Here is a 17,413-nt window from a genome sequence, read left to right on the forward strand (position 1 = left end):
GGAAAACAAATATACAGATTTTGACGGGTATATCTTCAAAGTTTACCATGACAACAGGAGGTGGTGAGCAGACGTTTGACAGATTCAAAGCAACGATGCCTAGAAACTACAAACACCAGTATGCCTCGGGCTTCCTCGCTAGGAATACAGTAACGCATCTACTGCAGCTCCTTCAACTCCAACGGCTAGCCCAAAACGTCAGCGCTTAATTTCTCACGTGATGGGGGGAAAGCGACTTTACTCCGTCACCGGTTAACGTATCAGCCAATGAAACGATTCCACTTAGCACCGTTTTTTTTTTATAATTGTGAAAAATGATAAAGTCACCGCCTTGCTGTAGCCGCGCCCTATGGTTGTCGATCGTAATTGGCTATCGCTTTGTCCTTTTGAAGTACCTGTCGTTCTCTGACAGGTTAATAGGAAGATCTTGACGAAAACGGGAGGAGAAAGCTCCTCGCCGGCTCCTCCCAATGAAGCGTCAGAGATCGCTCGGGCCTCAAGCCTCAATTAACCGTCTTAGTTTCTTCCCCGCCTCCTTTTCTCACGCGCCGCCCAACGGCTGCCTACGGTCCCGCGCTTTATTTCTCCTCCCATTTCGTTTTTCTCGACCTTCTCGAATGCGTTCTTGAGCCGATTCATTTTCACGCGGAAGCAACTTTTGTCTGTCTCTCCTCTTATTCTCATACCCACGCCTTATTTCCCTCCCCCCCCCGGATCTCTTTCTTGCGCGCCCGCGCTGCTTCAGTCTCGCGCCCGTTCTCTGGCGCCGCATTGGGATGTTGGCGGCCGCCGCCGCAACGGGCAGTAGTTCCTGGTTCGCTCAAGAAGAAGCGGCGGCAGGGAAGTGCTTCCCCCACCAGTGAAAAGGGCGCGGAAGAAGATAGTGATTTCATCCGCTTCCCCCGTCTTCTTTTGCGGAGCGTGCTGAGGGAACGAGGTGGCTTCTGCTCCTCCTTCGCTGCGCGTTAGGCGGAGAAAAAACGAGGAGCCCGGGGACCAACATGGCGGAACACTCAGCCCCCGACCAGAAGCACAAGTCCGGTGCTGCTGTCTCGTCATCTTCAAATTCCCAAGCGCTGGCCAACAGTCGAAGTGGTTCACTGGCGGTTACCGGCGCCTCAGCTGGAGGAAGTGGCCTGTCGGGGGGCCTGTCGCAACCGGCAGGCTGGCAGTCGCTGCTTTCCTTCACGATCCTTTTCCTGGCCTGGCTGGCTGGTTTCAGTTCCAGGCTCTTCGCAGTCATCCGTTTCGAGAGTATCATACACGAGTTCGATCCCTGGTAAGAATTAGAGACGTCTGAAACGGACTGGTGCTGCTCCATGCGGCGGTGGACGACCAAGCGACCGCAGTTAAACTGAGGAATAGGGAAGTAGGTTAATGGGAGAGCTGCGGGTGGCCCTTGAGAAGATGGGGGAAACAGAGATAAAATAAGAATTTTAAATACAAATGAGGAAAAATTATGGGAGTGCTTGGTGAGAGGTGGATGTGCTCTGCGGTGGTACAAATGGAAGGGGGGCTGGGGAGAGAGAGGTGGCATGTGAAAATATGAGCCGGAGTTGTTTTTGAGAGTGCCAGGTGGGATGGTGGAAAAGCCAACAATTGTTAGGTTGAGATAGGTATTAATTTTAGATTATCTTGTGACTCTGCCAAAACACCCGAGACAGTCTTGTCTAAGCTTACGACTTGAATGCGATCTGCTGTTGGATCAAGAGGCCCCAAATCATTTTCATTTCTTCATTGGGTAAAACTTGTGCAGCGTTGCTGTAATCCTCGCTGCGGCATAGAGGAGCGTGCGTTTGCGTTTCTGTATGAAGCAGACCGGAATAGAGCAAGAAAGCAGTAGTTAAAAAGCATTGGACGCTGAAGGAGCGGGATCTTTTGCAATGAACTATTGCGGGGTGAGCAGAGTAACCAGTGGGGGGGCATACTTGTACAAATAGACCCGGTTCACATATGAGATAGTTATTCCCTTGATAGCCAAATTTCTCCTGCAATTTAGTAATGAAGTCAGTAAAATTTCTTACGGAAGCAGTCGGACTTTTAACTTTATGCTTCACCTCCACCCATCCACCCCCATATTGTGAATTAGTAATAACATTGCAGTGAATAAAAAAAGAAAATGAGTAGGACTTTCATTTTAAGTAGATGAATAATTTATTGACACTTATTTTTATAATCACAAAAATGGTCCTTTGTAACTGAATTTAAAATTACAATTTCCATTTTATGAAGTATGATTTTTACATGCCTGTATGGCAGTTATAGAAAATATTACTTTGATACACAAAGATGGAAAGATTTTATCTTATCTGCAAGTGAAGAATGGTAGGTAAAATGATGGAACTTGCTGACATAGCTAAATTAACTTCTATAATAAGAGAAAAGACAATATCTATTTTTATGGCTAACTGGAAACCCTATAGACTTTTATGTGAAACACAAAGAAATGAAAAATCTTTACTAAAGTTTGATTCATTATACATCAGATCTTGGCCAGAATAGAATACACCAATTTGATGTAACTTCCTCCAGTAATTGTTATATATGGAGATATTATTCTGCATTATTTGCCCTAGACATTTTCTTGACACACAACAGAATCTAATATTTGTGATGAGCTCCAAGCTTGTAGAATTATTTCTATCAATAAGTTTCTGTGTTTCTGATTTTATACTTTAATTACCGAATTGGAGATAGTTGCCCCATTTTCCCCATCTTCCCCCTATAATAGATTGCATCATCTATTTCATATCACATTTTTACCTGCCATATGGATTGTACATTAGGGCAGGCTGAATTTGAAGTATTGAAAAGACTGCTGCATTATTGTACATACATGTAAAGATGTACTTTTAACTTACATTTTACAAAAACTAATATAGAGGAGTTAAATCCATTCTATTCTGCTGTGTTTTTTTTGGTCAAAAATCCTTGAACTTTGTACTGAGTTGGGAATCAATGCTTGTATCTTTGCTCCTGGGACTATTCCAGTTAGATCAGTGGGGAAAATGGCCTGTAGAGAATATTTCTGAGAATAGGTGTAGTGTTAGAACAGTTGGCTCAGATGAGAAATCATTTATTTATTAAATAAATTAAAATTCTGTTCAAACAAATCATGTTGCAGCAAACTTAAACTTCCATTTTATCACTATACTATTAGCATAATAAAGTAGACAATTCTGTTCTTTGTTTAATTTGGCATTTGAATTGAAAAGCAGTTATCTTACATCATGAAGTTAAGCAGAGTTTCACTATTAAACAGATGTATAATTGCTTTATTAGTTTTCAGTAAATACTTTCTATAAATCTGTAATATTCAAGTAACCATGTCAAAGTAAACATGTCAAATAGTTCCCTTAGTACTGAGGATCACAGGTAGGAAAGATAGTACTGGATAAATTAAAAGATACAAATCATTCCACTAATTTATTTCTAAATGCTTTGATGCCTTTTTATCTTCTGCCAGCCTACTGCTTTGGTTGGTAGCATTAACGTTTGGGGGCTATTTCTCAACATACTAAAATAATTAGTTATGAAAATTGTATGTGGAAAAATTGATTTTTTTAAAAAAATGATCTTTAACAAAACATTAATACATTGCATTATTATGTAATAAATATATTTGACATATTTAATAGGCAAGAACAGTTGGAAACAAGATGATACTAAGCGTAAGTTCAGAGATAAATAAATTATATTTCAAAGCAGGAACAGTTACAAAGAAGCTGCCTGCTTTTTGTCTTAACATTCTTCACATACAAGACAAATAATTAGGTAAGTTCATCATATAAATAAAAAAGGTATTTCAGAAATCATAAATAGCAGTTTATAAAGCAGTTTACAAAGTCAGCATATTGCCCCCAACAAACTGGGTCCTTATTTTACCAACCTCAAAAGGATGGAAGGCTGAGTCAACCTTGAGCCTATCTGTGAGACTCAAACTGCTGAACAGCTGGCAATCAGCAGAATTAGTCTGCAATACTGCATTCTAACCACTACTCTTATAATATCCTTTTTTACAACCCTGTAATCCCTTAATCCTGACCCTACATAGCGTTTGGAGCAGATTTTTTTCTTTCACTCTAGGAGAGAAACATCTGCTGCTACCACTCAATCTTCTGAATGGGAGGTGAGAGTCTTCACCATTAGGTCACCAAGCTGCATAATATATGCAATGCAAAGCCAAATCCAATCTGACTATGCAATAAATCCTAATAATAATCTAGGAGGCATGCTAATCAGTTGGTATGACATGCCCACAATAAATTTGGTGTGATATAATGTGAAAGTATTTAAAATTAGGATGGCTACTTTTAATTTCACTGGGCAACTTTGAACAAGCTACACTCTTATTTTCAGCAATGGTTTGATAAATCATTGTTTATTGAAAGGACATTGATGGATTGACATAGCACCTTAAACTATAAATCATAGCTAACATAGAATGATAGCTAGATTAAGAGTTCACACACTAGTTGATTTGTAACATCGAGAAAAATGCAATGTAAACATTTAAAATTGATTCCAAAATGTTTCTGTACGTTAATTTTGTGTAAGTTATCCAGTACTGCAATCTTAATGTACAGAGGTTTTAAGATTTTTAAAAATATTTCTTTAACTACTTTTCTCTGTAATCGTTTTAGATTTAATTAAAGACTAATCCATGCAGCTTGCCAATGAAGACATTCTGTGAGTCATTTAAGAGTTGGTATGCCATATATTGCCAAGCTCTTGATTCATATGATTGGGTACTTTCTTGGTTACCCTGTGTGAACTTTGATATTATATTCAAGACATTAATTGGAGTCATCTCATAATGCAGTCAGTAGACCAGTTTTTCTAAGGAAAACATAACTTTCATAGGTATTGGGGATGTTTACATCAGGGAGTTAAGTGTACACTTAACTATAGTTAATCATAACAGCTAAGGTATCTGTCAATGGTTTCTTTTCAGTATACCATTCAATCTTAAGTAGAGAGAGAACACTAAACCATGGGAAGATCTAATTTCCTAATACAGGAAACCCGATATACTAGAGGTACTAAAAGAGCAACTCTTATTCATCCCATTACCCGTATCTGAAAAAGCAATAGGTTGTTCAATATTGTTTCAACAGCTAAAGAATAGCATATTCATAAATATTTTGGTCTTACATCTTTTAAAGTGTTTTATATATTAACTGTAGGAAAAACAATCACAATGGAAAAATAATGGAACAATAATAAAATAATTAGCATTTAGGTTAGCAATTCACAATTCTTTTCAGGTTAAGGACTGACTGCCTCACTTGCTAAGGGCCACATTCCAAAAACAGATGGGCCAAAACATATCCAAAATTAGTTTAATTTCATTTATTTTTAATAACATCGATTTAGTATATTTAATTTCTTCTATATTTAACCATTTTTGCCAATTGTTAAATTAAAATGACAACTTGTTGAAAACTTCTGAATCTTTTTAGAACTTCAAGATTTTTGATGACAGCATTTGGCCTAACACGTCTGTGTATCCAATAAAAAGCAAAGTAGGAACCTACTCAGGATTAATTCTGTCTGTTTCAATTTTGATATTAAATAATATGGTTTGTATTTAGAATAAAAATAGTGGCGTCCCCAACTGAGATACAGATTTTTTTTAAAAATCTGACCAAACTCAGTTTCTCCTAAGAACTAATATGTTTACCCACAGCTGCAATTTGGAGAAAACAATAATTGTAATTTATTTAAAAAATTCAAAGCATTCTACAGAATTGTAGTTTCATTATAGATCTCTCCTCCCCAGATAATACAAAATGAGAAGTTATGGCATTTATATCACAGTAATTCCATGTTTAATTATTTTGACTGAAAATGGATGAGTTTGTCTTAGTAATTTACATTGTAGAAATCAGTTTATACATATAGAATCTTTTTCAGTAACACTACTCTTGTACAAGGAGAGTATTAGGTAGCTTCTATTTTCAAAGTGAAAATGTTGAAAAGTTAATTATATTTTTATAATTAAGACTTGTTGTAGAAAATATAATAAACTTTCAACTATAAACTTCTCTTTTTGACCCCCCTCCCCAAAAAGCTGGATCTCTATCTACACATCTAATTTTGAATTTTGGCCTTACTCACTCTTTACATTTGCTATATTTTTGTGCCTATGATGGTTGTTCTGAATAATTTAGATCTTTTATTTATCCTTGAGTAAGTGTTTGTATTTAGAAATAGCATTATAACAATAGCACTTAGACCTACCGTATTTTTCGGAGTATAAGATGCACACCCCCCCCAAAAAAGAGGGTGAAAATCTGGGTACGTCTTATACACTGGATACATCATTTTTTACCTCCCAAAACCCCACCCCTGGGCATCCTATTTTTTGCAAAAATGAATATGTAGAGTGCTCCTGGAGGATGAGGAGGGCAAAAACCCAGGGCCCCCCAGAAGCACTCTACAAGCCTCCCAAAGCCTATGCATGTCCTGTTTTTTGCAAAGAAAGGGTCCATTTTTGTGAAAAAGGGGCCCGTTTTTAGCTAGTTTTTGCCCCAGCCACCAGGAGCATTTTGCAGGCCTCGCAAATTCTCTGCATGCCCTTTTTTCACAAAAAATGAGGCGTGCAGAGGATTTGGAAGGCCTGCAGAGTGCAAAAACATTTTTTAAAAAAAATATATTTCTTCAAAATCTTGGTGAGTCTTATAGTCTGAAAAATATGGTATATATCTGTTCACAGTGCTTTATAGACCTCTCTAAGCAGTCTATAGTGTCAGCATATTGCCCCCAACAATCTGGGTCCTCATTTTATCAACCTGGGGAGGATGGAAAGCTGAGTCAACCTTGAGCCGGTGTGATTCGAACTGCCAAACTACTGGCAGTCAGCAGAAGTAGCCTGCAGTATTGCATTCTAACCACTGCACCATCACGGCTCTTTAGATGAAGTCTATGCCTATTGATTCCTTTGTATTGCTATTGCATAATAGTTACTTTTGAATGTGTCCTAAATCATGATCACATAATAGTTACAAAAAGGAATTATCTTCTATTTTGATTAATCGATTTATAAATTTTCTGAACAGCAACTGAACTAAACTGGTTTGCAAATTGCAAATAACTTCAAACCATGGTTTTTGAAATTGACTTTTTAAATTAAGTTAACTACTTCAGTTTCAGAGATAAGGTAATCTGTGGTTAATTGAATTAAAAAAAATTCTAAATGCCACGTGGATATATTTAAGGTAGTTGAGCAAACTAAACCTGAACTGGAGCATATTCCTATGAAGATGAACTTCCGTGTTTAAAAATAGTAGTTCATTCAATTTTGAAAGTAGCTGGTTTTGTAAAAACTATTATTCAGTTAATTGTTAAAAGTAAGATGTTCCATTGTCTTATCTTTTTTTTTTTAATTCTCCATGCCTTTAGCAGTAATGGAAACTTTATTGATTGTTGCATTTCCATGTAAGTAAGTCTACGAAAGCGAAATTGATTACATCATGTCAAATGAGAAAACCATATTCTGCAATTGTACTATCATCAATTGTTTTTATGTTGGAAGTTACCATAGAATGGTACAAGCTAAAGTAAAAATAAAAAAAACATATGAAAATGATAGACATCACAAAAAACCAAAATGCAGACTGATAAGCTGTTAGAGGAAAACAGCAATTTTGAGATTAATCTATCAATCGCTTCAGTCTATTGCAAGATTTGGAAGAGATGAACATTATGGACCAAAATGAATGAATAGTTAAAAACATCCTTGAATCTGCTACATCTATAACACACTAGAACACCACCACTAGAAAAACGTACAATCAAAAATCTCTGATGAAATTATTGGTTTAATTAAAAAATGATGGACAGTGAAAAATACCATAAGATTCACTAATAAACTGGAGTATGTTGAACTTTGCAAGACGATAAGAAAATGTATTCAAGAAGAAACACGTCAGTTTTGCATGAAGCTTTTGAAAAAGGCAATTGAGTAAAACCAAGGGGTAGAAGAAAGTGCAAGCTTATAAATACAAGAAATAAGGTTTTTGCATTAAAACATGAGAATGATTTTGTGTGTAGAACTAGGCAGGAAATATTAGAAATAATCAGAAAACTATTCAGAGCTATACAGAGATCAAGACCACTTAAATGTAACAATACTTACAAAAGAGGAAATGTCAAATATCCTAGTAGAGGCAGTAGCCTGCCATAAAATCAATGAAAAATGGCAAAGGTTCAGGAAACAACAGTTGAAATACTGAAAGTTGGTGGCCACAGAGATATCTCAGAAAAGAAAAAATACCCAATGCATGGTGAAGTGATTCTTATATACAAGAAAGGTACCCAAGATGATTTAAAAACTATTGCCCAATAAGCCTTCTTTCAGTCATCTACAGGATTTTCACCAAGATAATAGCAAAAAGAATATTGAGAACATTAAATGGTGTACAGCCAAAGGAGCAGGCAGGGTTCAGAAGTGGCTACAGTACAATTTGTTGTTCAGCAAGTCACTGAAAGACACAACGGGTGCATCATACCTCTGTATGTAGCTTTCATTAACTAGTGTTTGACTCAGTATTCCAGCAAGCAATAATGAATACATTGCTCAACTAAGGCATAGATACTGCTTACATAAATTTACTACAATCAATATATAAAAAAACAATGGCAACAATTTGCCTTAATGATCTTAAAGTGGAAATCAACATAGAATGAGGTGGACGACAAGGCAATGCAATATCTTCTATCCTTTTCTGAACCTGCCTTGAAGAAGTATTTTGAAAATTAGACTGGGCAAAAGATGGAATAAAAATTAATGGCACCTATTTGTAGATAATGTTGTTCTCTTCTCACAAGGCCCAGAAGAGCTATAAAGACATGGAAGAGCTGCATTTGGAAAGAGACATGCTTGGCATTACAAGATAAGATAGAAAGACTTGCACATGGATTAAAGAACAAACAAAAGTATACAATCTCACCAAGAGAGTAAAAGAATTGAAATGGAAATAGGTTGGTCACATAGATGAAGAAATGATTACAGGTTGACCAAAGCAGTGATAGAACGGATCCCATTTGATAAAAAAAAACATCCACGAAAGACACCTAAAATAAGATGGATTGATGACATCAGCAAATATTGCAGGCCCAATTGACAAAAGAAAGCTCAGGACCATATTGGTTGTAAACATGCGGAAATGACTTGAACCTGCAGTGGATAGACAATAGCTATGATGATGATGATGATGATAGCATCTATTTAAAATTGATTCCTTGATAGACCATTTTCTGGTTAGCTATTGCCTAAAACGTAAAATTAATGGAATTAACATAATATAACATTTAATTACTCCATTATCCACATTTCACTAATATTTTGTAAATAGAGAATAGAAAAATGTCTTTTTATATGTAATATAACTGACCTGGATTCATTCAGAAGAGATTATTATGAATACTGTACTTCTAACGGTCATGTACTGTAGAATGTATTGTTCTTACAGGCAGTTAATGTTTTTTTTATTAGTATTTTATTAAGATTTATAGGCCGCCCTTTTCCCTGAGGGGACTCAGGGCGGCTTACAATCATTAGGGAGGGGGTGCAATTCAAAATAAACAATATGTGAACAAAATAAAGTAATAAAAACACAACTTGCATTCAACATTCAACACTCGGGTGGGGCAAATTAAAGACTTATCCCCAGGCCTGTTGGGAGAGCCAGGTCTTGAGGGCTGCGCGGAAGGCCTGGACGGTGGTGAGGGTGCGTATCTCGATGGGGAGATCGTTCCACAGGGTCGGAGCTGCAACAGAAAAGGCTCTCCGTGTAGTCGCCAGTCGACATTGACTGGCGGATGGGATTCGGAGGAGGCCCAGTCTGTGCGATCTTATCGGTCGGAGGGAGGTAATCGGCAGAAGGCGGTCTCTCAAGTACTCAGATCCACTACCATGAAGGGCTTTAAAGATGGTCAACAGCACCCATGTTCTCTGAGACAATAGGGTAACTCTTACATTAACATTATTATGCTATAGATAGTTATGCATATTAAATGCTTATTACATTAGGTTAAAAGAGCAAGATAGTCCTTGAGGTATGACAGTAACGGAGCCTGCACAATACTGTAATAGAATAGTCATTAAATGAATAGCTTATTAACCATCCCACCTATTTCCTGCTGTCTCCAATGCATTTGTTGAACCAACACACAAGTTAAGTGGAGCATGAGTTGCCTTGGTTAGGACAGACTCTGAGAGGCCTAATCAAGGCACAAACCTACTGCATTGGACCTTCCAAGGCCTCTCCCTATTACCTGAGATAATCTGTGCTCTGCTTCTAGAAGTCCCCAGAGCCTTTTGGGCTTCCTTCATACCCACACTGTCACAACTGCATATTTACCTTTCGAAGATACTCAGAGGTCAGGATAGATAAGGTGAGCTGTCCATTTTGTTGCTGGGCAATGTGGCACAATTGAAGAGAAGAAACCCTGATGGTTTTCCTTTCCCCGTTAGATTTAGCTCCCCTAGCATTAGCTGTGCTAGCATAAAGCTAGTGGAACTAACACTGGGAGAGCTAAGACTAGCAATAAAAGGGACATTGGCAGGATTTTGTCTCAATTGTTTCATATGGCCCAGCAACAGAGAAGACTGTTACTTTCTGGGTCCTTCAAAAGGAAAGCGAGTAAAGGGTAATTGGAGGTGGAGATGAGTGGGTAGAACTGGAGGGATAGCAAAGCATACCTAGTGCCTTTCGGATTAGGGTGGGGGAGCAATAGTTGGAGGATTCACTTAGCATTTCTGCAAACGGTCATAATGGTAAATACCTTTTGTGGGTTTCTCCAATATTTTTACTATTGTGATTTGAGTATGTCAGTTTGTACAGCAACAGGAAATTGCCATTTTTCAGAATCCTCATTACAATTGATAATTTGTTGCTTCTTGGGAATTTGAAGTTTAACTTCAAATACAAGTTAAATGTGTTATAGTAAGACTCAAAAGCAGATTCTGGCAACTGAAGTCCAATCACCCATCAAATTTGGCAGCTGTGGGAAAGAATGCGACTTCCTGGGGGCGTGGCCTGTTGCCGAGGAGGGCTCAACCGAGCTCCTCTCAGGGATCTGGTCTGTATATCTAAATAAGATCATAGATATCACCCCTTTTTGGCTAAGGAAGGGGCAGGGAGTAGCTCTGTATGCTAGGGTCTATTCGTAATCCACAGCCTTTTCTTTTTTTTTGGCTGTGGACAGAGATTAGATCCAGCGGGAGCGGAGCTTTTATCTCCAGCCAGTTCTTCTCAGCTGCCTTTTTTGGCAGCCCCAGACAGGCTAGCCCCCCCCCCCCAGGACAAAGCAAAGTTTTTTTCAAGCTAGGTTAATACGGGCGGGTCCCACTCCTGTGAGATTTATGCTTTTATTACTATCTTAAATACCAGCACCATTCGTCTTAGAGACTTCTTTGTCTAAATGGACTTCAAAATGGCGATTTCCCCCCGTTGGTGATTGATAGCGGATGTACTTAGCCGGTTTTACCTTTCTGCAGACCGCTCCTTAACAAAATAAACTCTTTTTCTTTGGAAACAGAGGGGAGCAAAAGCGCTGCTTATCTGTTTATTTATTATGGCACCCAGATCAAAGAAGCGTCTTGCTACAAATGTGCCTAAAGAATCTAAAGAATTTATATTGGAACCACAGCCTTTGTCTCCTATGCCCTCTACTGGAGAATTTTTAACACAGGAATATTTCTTTAAAATGTTTAATGATTTTAAAAAAGAAATTAAGGAATTTGTATTGGAACTATATGATGATTTAAAGTCTAAAATTAACCAAATGAAGGCGAATACGTTCGCAGCCGTGTCTGCCCTGTCAGATTATTCTGCTGAAATAGAGAATAAATTGGAAAGCTTGGAGAAGGCTAATTTTAATTTGACTACTAATATTCAAATATTACAACAAAAAATTAGAGACACTGAAGAACAGCTCATGATGATAAATTTTAATAGGAAGGCATTTGCAATAAGAGTTAGAGGATTCCGTGAAAAGGAGCAAGAGAATCTGAAACAGACCTTTGCTGAAGCCTTCAGCCATGCGGTGGGAAGCCCGGGACTTAACTTTGATTGGCAGATTCGGAAAATCTATCACCAGAACTCATTGGTAGCGGAACAGCGACAGCTCCCGAGGGACATAATTATATATTTCTCCACAAAAGAATCCAGAAATGCGATTGTGCAAAAGTTTCATAATAACAGTCTCCGAGTTGATGACCAGGACCTGATTGTCTTCAAAGATATTCCTTTCCAGATGTTGAGAGCAAGAAGGGACTACGCCTTTTTAACTAAAGAGCTTAGGAGTCAACAGATTCGATACAGATGGGAGGCCCCTGCCGGCATTACGGTCACATTTGAGAATCAAAGATTTCGTCTTAACTCTGTTTCGGAGGCCCGAGATTTCTATCGTAGGACTTTGAAGGCGGGACTTCCTGACTCACTTGGAAGAGAGGAGAGACAAGCGGAAGGAGAAGGCAAACGGCAGGCCGCGTGGCTGCAAGATGGAGGGGGTAGCCTTTCCTCCCTCGGAGAAGCAGAAAAACGGAGATCGAGAATTTAGACATTTTAAAATATTTGCCAAAGTTGTGGACCGAATGGGGGTTTGCGACCTCTCTCCGGTAGAAAAAGCGGATTAATTCTTATTAGAAGGGAAAGTTGGGTGAAATTACTTTGAGCTAGATCTTAAACTAATGTCAGCATAAATTTGATAGTGGTAAACATCAGACAAGCAAGGGATGAGGGTAAAATATATGCGGAATGATTTACGTTGTTTAAAGCTTATTAGAAGAGGAAAAGCCGGTTGGGATTATCTTAAGATAGATGTAAAATGAATGCGGAATGAATTATGTTGCTTAAATTTTGTTAGAAGGGACTACTTTAAAACAGAAGGTTAACTGACTTTTGTTGAAAGTATTATTTGAATATGTGGAATGATCCATGCTATTTAATCCTTATTAGAAGGGAAAGTTGGTTGAAATTACTTTGAGCTAGATCTTAAACAAATGTCTGCATAAATTTGATAGTGGTAAATATCAGACAAGCAAAGGATGAGGGTAAAATGCATGTGGAATGATTTACGTTATTTAAATCCTATTAGAAGAGAAAGTCGGTTGGGATTATCTTAAGATAGAAACTGATTTTTGTGTAAAGTAATACTTGATCTACGCTGCTTAAACTTTACTAAGAAGGGGAAGCTTGGTTAGATTATTTTGAATTATTGTTTGAAAAGGAGGTTAAGAAAGATTATTTACGCTGTTTAAATTTTATTAGAAGGGAAAGTTTGATTATTCTTCTGTAAAGTAATATTTGAATATGTGGCATGAACCACGTTGCTTAAATTTTATCGGAAGGGATCAATTTTGGTTAGACTGTATATTGATGCCTACACAAATTTGTATAAATGTTTACCTGAATATAAGGTTTAGGAAGAGGAACGGGAGAGTCTACAGAAGGTTGGGGTAAATAACAAAGAAGTAAGAGACGAGAATAAAATATAGATAGAATGACTTATACTATTTAAGCATAGATAAAGATGGGTGGCTGAGATCAACACAAAGAGTGGTTTCTTTTTTTTTCTTTTTTTTTCTTTTCTTTTTTCTTTTCTTTCTTTGTTTTCTTGTTTTTCTTTCTTTTGACATATTACTTTTATTTTTAATCCATATGTATACAAGATATTTTAGACAGAAGGTAGTGCCAGGTGTGGGCCCTGGGAAGTCGGGAGGATTAGGTATGGGGATTTGTGGGGTGGTGGTGGGGGGGGGGCGTTAAAATAGTCTCAATAAGAACAAGAATGTATTTATATACGGTGGTTTTTTTTCTTTTTTCTTTTCTCTCTTTTTTCTTTCTTTATATATATTTTTTCTTTTTCTTTTTTTTTTTCCTTGGTTTATTTTACTTTTATCAGATTAAACAACACTCGAATAAAGGCATACACCAAGGAGGGAGATAGAGGGAAAGAAGAGGGAGGAGTAAGGAAGGAGTAAGGGGAATGTAAGGAGGGCGTGTGGAGTAAGGGGAGAAGGAAGGTTTGAGGGGAAAGGGAAGTAGGAGGGGAGTGTTAGAGGGAGAAAGGAAAGTTGGAGGAGGTAGATGGGGTGTATGGAGGATGGAAGTGTTAGGTGGGGTTGTGAATGATGAGTTGTGTTCCTTTTTATTTTGTTTGTTTTATTTCTTTTTTTTTCTTTTTTTATAGTAAATACCCTGTATATAAGTGATTGCAAATGGAATGTGAAAATGAATAAAATATATTTCAAAGTGAAAGAATGCAAAGACCAATTTGATGATATAATAATATAAAACCATATCCAGATTAAACTGTCCTCTTGATCATGTATGATGTAATTTTGAGAAAAAATATTGAAGTTGTTATAGATGTTTTATACAGGGTTGTAGAACTTATTCTCTCTTAAAAGCTATATAGGTGGTCTTCACTTCTCTCTTAAAAGCTATATAGATGGTCCTCACTTAACAACCCTACTTGGGACTGGAATTTCTATTCCTAAGCAAAGTGGTCATTGTGAGCCCTCACAAGACTGCATTACTTAGTGATGATGGTTGCAGTAGTCTCAGTTGCAGTCATTAGGCCAGAACTATGCTATTGTTGGGCCAGGATTTCACTAACATACCTGCTTGCAGCACCACCTGCCAAACTAGATATGGCCTCCAATGGCCCTTCCAAGATCTCCAAATCTTATTTGCATGGCAACCCCTTGCTCATTTCATTGCCTTCAACTTTCTTCTCTTCCCAGATAACTTATATGCTTTGGGGTTGAACAGAAACTGGGACTGTCAGGGTTGCCATTGCTAAGTAATGATAATTGTGTTGCTTAGTGACAGAAATCTTTGTCCCAATTAATGTTATAACCTATGTTCCTTTCTTGTTTGCACAACTAGTTGCAGTTCCATTAAAGTTGCAGGCCATTAAATTATTTCTGTAAGCTCATTATCTTCTGTCCATTTGTCCTATAAGAATCAGTATTTCAAACTTCTAGAACAATTCCAGTTGAAATCACTTTGGAATTTGGCAGTTAAATCCTGCCCGAGTATGTTTCGGGAGATTCATATTAATAAATACTGTCTTTTCTTTTCCTTTGATTCTGGTCTGAATTGAATTGATCCTGGTAACTGCCTGAGCAAGATTTCTAAGCTTTCTTGATAAGATTTTGGAAATGGTTTGCCATTGCCTGCTTTCTAGTCTTGGAAAAAAGCAACTGGCCATATTTTATTTTAATATTAGAAATTCTAAGCATTGGTTCCTCAAAGAAGCACTATACAGATTTGAACATTTACCTGAAGTGACAGTTAATTAGTAGGGTTTTTTAACATCTGGTCTACTTTTTCTAGGTTTAACTACAGATCAACACATCATCTTGCATCACATGGATTTTATGAATTCTTAAATTGGTTTGATGAAAGAGCATGGTATCCACTAGGAAGAATAGTTGGTGGAACTGTGAGTATCAGAAAAAATATTCAAGTTCTTGGCATAAATCTCTTCAAACTGGACTCTATTTAAACTGTTTTTATATTACTATTTCAATTTCTAATTTGCAGTCAAGAATTTTATATGATACTCAGTTTTGATTTTTTTAAAAATTAAATCAGATATGGACTCAAATTTCTTCATAACAAGTATTCCTTTAAAATGAATTTTAAATTTATTATAAAAATGTTAAAGATTATTCTCTCACCTCCTAGTTCTCTTGTTACTATCCATCAGATCTGTTAAGACATCAAATTAGTTTATAGTACAACATTCTTACAATGTGGATAATAAAATTACTTCAAACATTTAAAGGCTTGAATAGTAGATATTTCTTATTTACTGTCAAATACATACATTGGTATAAAAATCTATAACATCTCTCACTAAACAGCAGAGTTGATTAATTTGGTTGATCAGGCTACTTAGGCAAAAGTTCCTTCCACCCTTACACTAAGTATACATTTCTGTTAAAGTTGCACACTCTATGGAAAAGAGCAATCATATCAAATGGAAGAAATATACTATTTTTCAGAGTGAATAGTAATATAGAAATAATCCTTGTTTAGCAACCACAGTTGGGATTTCCAACTCAGTCTCTAAGCAAAGTGGTTACCAAGTGAAATTGTGACTGCGCTTATGATCTTATTTCAGTTTTCTGTAGATATGTGGTCAGAAATGCACAGAAATCACCACACTATGAACATTCATAAAATGAAAACTACATATACTAATAGTAATCACTACTTCACTAACATATTTCACAAAATTCCAATACTATAAAAGGAATCCTTTTATGGATTTCATGATATTCAAAAATTTCTTCATTTTTTATATTATGAATTTTTTTTTTGCAGAGAATTCAGATAAATATCTTAATATAATCTGACGGATACAGGTAGTCCTTCATTTAGAACAGTTTATTTAGTGAGAGTTCAATGTTATAACAAGATTGAAAATCCTTATGACTTGCAGCATCCCCATGATCACGTGATCAAAATTCAGATGCTTGGAAATTGACTCATATTTATGACAGTTGCAGTGTCCTGGAGTCACATAAATAGTTTTTGCAACCTTCTGACAAACAAAGTCAGTGGGGAAGCCAGATTCACTTAACAGTTGTGTTACCAACTTAACAATTTCAGTGATTCACTTAACAACTGTGGCAAGGAAAGTTGTAAAATTGGGGAAAATTCACTTAACACATGTTCCACCTCAGCAGAAATTTTGGGCTCAATTCTGGTTGTAAGTCTCGGACAACCTGTAGATAGATCATGTAGGTCAACGGTGTGAAACTCAAGGCCCGCAGGCTGTTTAGATCTGGCCTATGGGGCCAGGCTTGAAATATCAAAGGATTGGACCACAGTGCCTCTGCCAGCCAAAATCCTGATACCCTCGCCCACAGTCCGATGGAGAACTCTGGTTGCTGCCTGGAACTCGGCAGCGACGGAGTCCCTTAACCGGATTGCGCCACTACGGCTGCTCCGAGGCAGTGGATCCAGGAGGCCCCCTTGGTTCACTGAGGAACTCCGGGAGAGGAAGCGCCAGAAGAGACGCCTAGAGCACTTATGGAGATCCAATAAATCCGAATCAAACCGAGCACTTCTAACATCTTGCATCAAGGAATACATCAGGGCAATCAGGACGGCGAAAAGAACTTATATTGCCACCTTGATTGCCTCCGCTGAGTCGCACCCAGCCGCCCTGTTCAGGATAACCCGTTCCCTCCTAAATAGGAGGGATACGGGGGATCCCCTGCAGGGTAGGGCTGAGGATTACATCCAGTTTCTAGCGGACAAAGTTGCTTGGTTTCGGTCGGACTTGGACTCCGATTCCGTAGATCCAGCCGAGGCACAAGGGGATAATCTGGTAGACCATCGCTGGGTTGAGTTTCAGGATGTTGCCCCTGAGGACATGGACA

The 17,413-nt window shown here is 37.6% G+C and overlaps 1 protein-coding gene across 1 annotated transcript in view; it reads left to right on the forward strand.

The window, feature by feature from the left end:
* Positions 1 to 554: 554 nt before the first annotated feature.
* STT3B (STT3 oligosaccharyltransferase complex catalytic subunit B) overlaps positions 555 to 17,413 on the forward strand; it is a 67,227-nt gene continuing 50,368 nt past the window's right edge. Inside the window, exons 1-2 of the mRNA XM_087712898.1 lie at positions 555 to 1,279; positions 15,354 to 15,462. Coding sequence (XP_087569024.1) covers positions 1,002 to 1,279; positions 15,354 to 15,462 — 387 coding nt within the window. The 5' untranslated portion in view covers positions 555 to 1,001. The remainder of the gene's footprint in view (positions 1,280 to 15,353; positions 15,463 to 17,413) is intronic.

The sequence above is a fragment of the Thamnophis sirtalis genome, unplaced genomic scaffold (genome assembly GCF_051295495.1).
Source record: "Thamnophis sirtalis isolate CommonGarterSnake01/CBP01778 unplaced genomic scaffold, rThaSir2_p1.2 scaffold_4, whole genome shotgun sequence".
Classification (NCBI taxonomy): domain Eukaryota; kingdom Metazoa; phylum Chordata; class Lepidosauria; order Squamata; family Natricidae; genus Thamnophis; species Thamnophis sirtalis.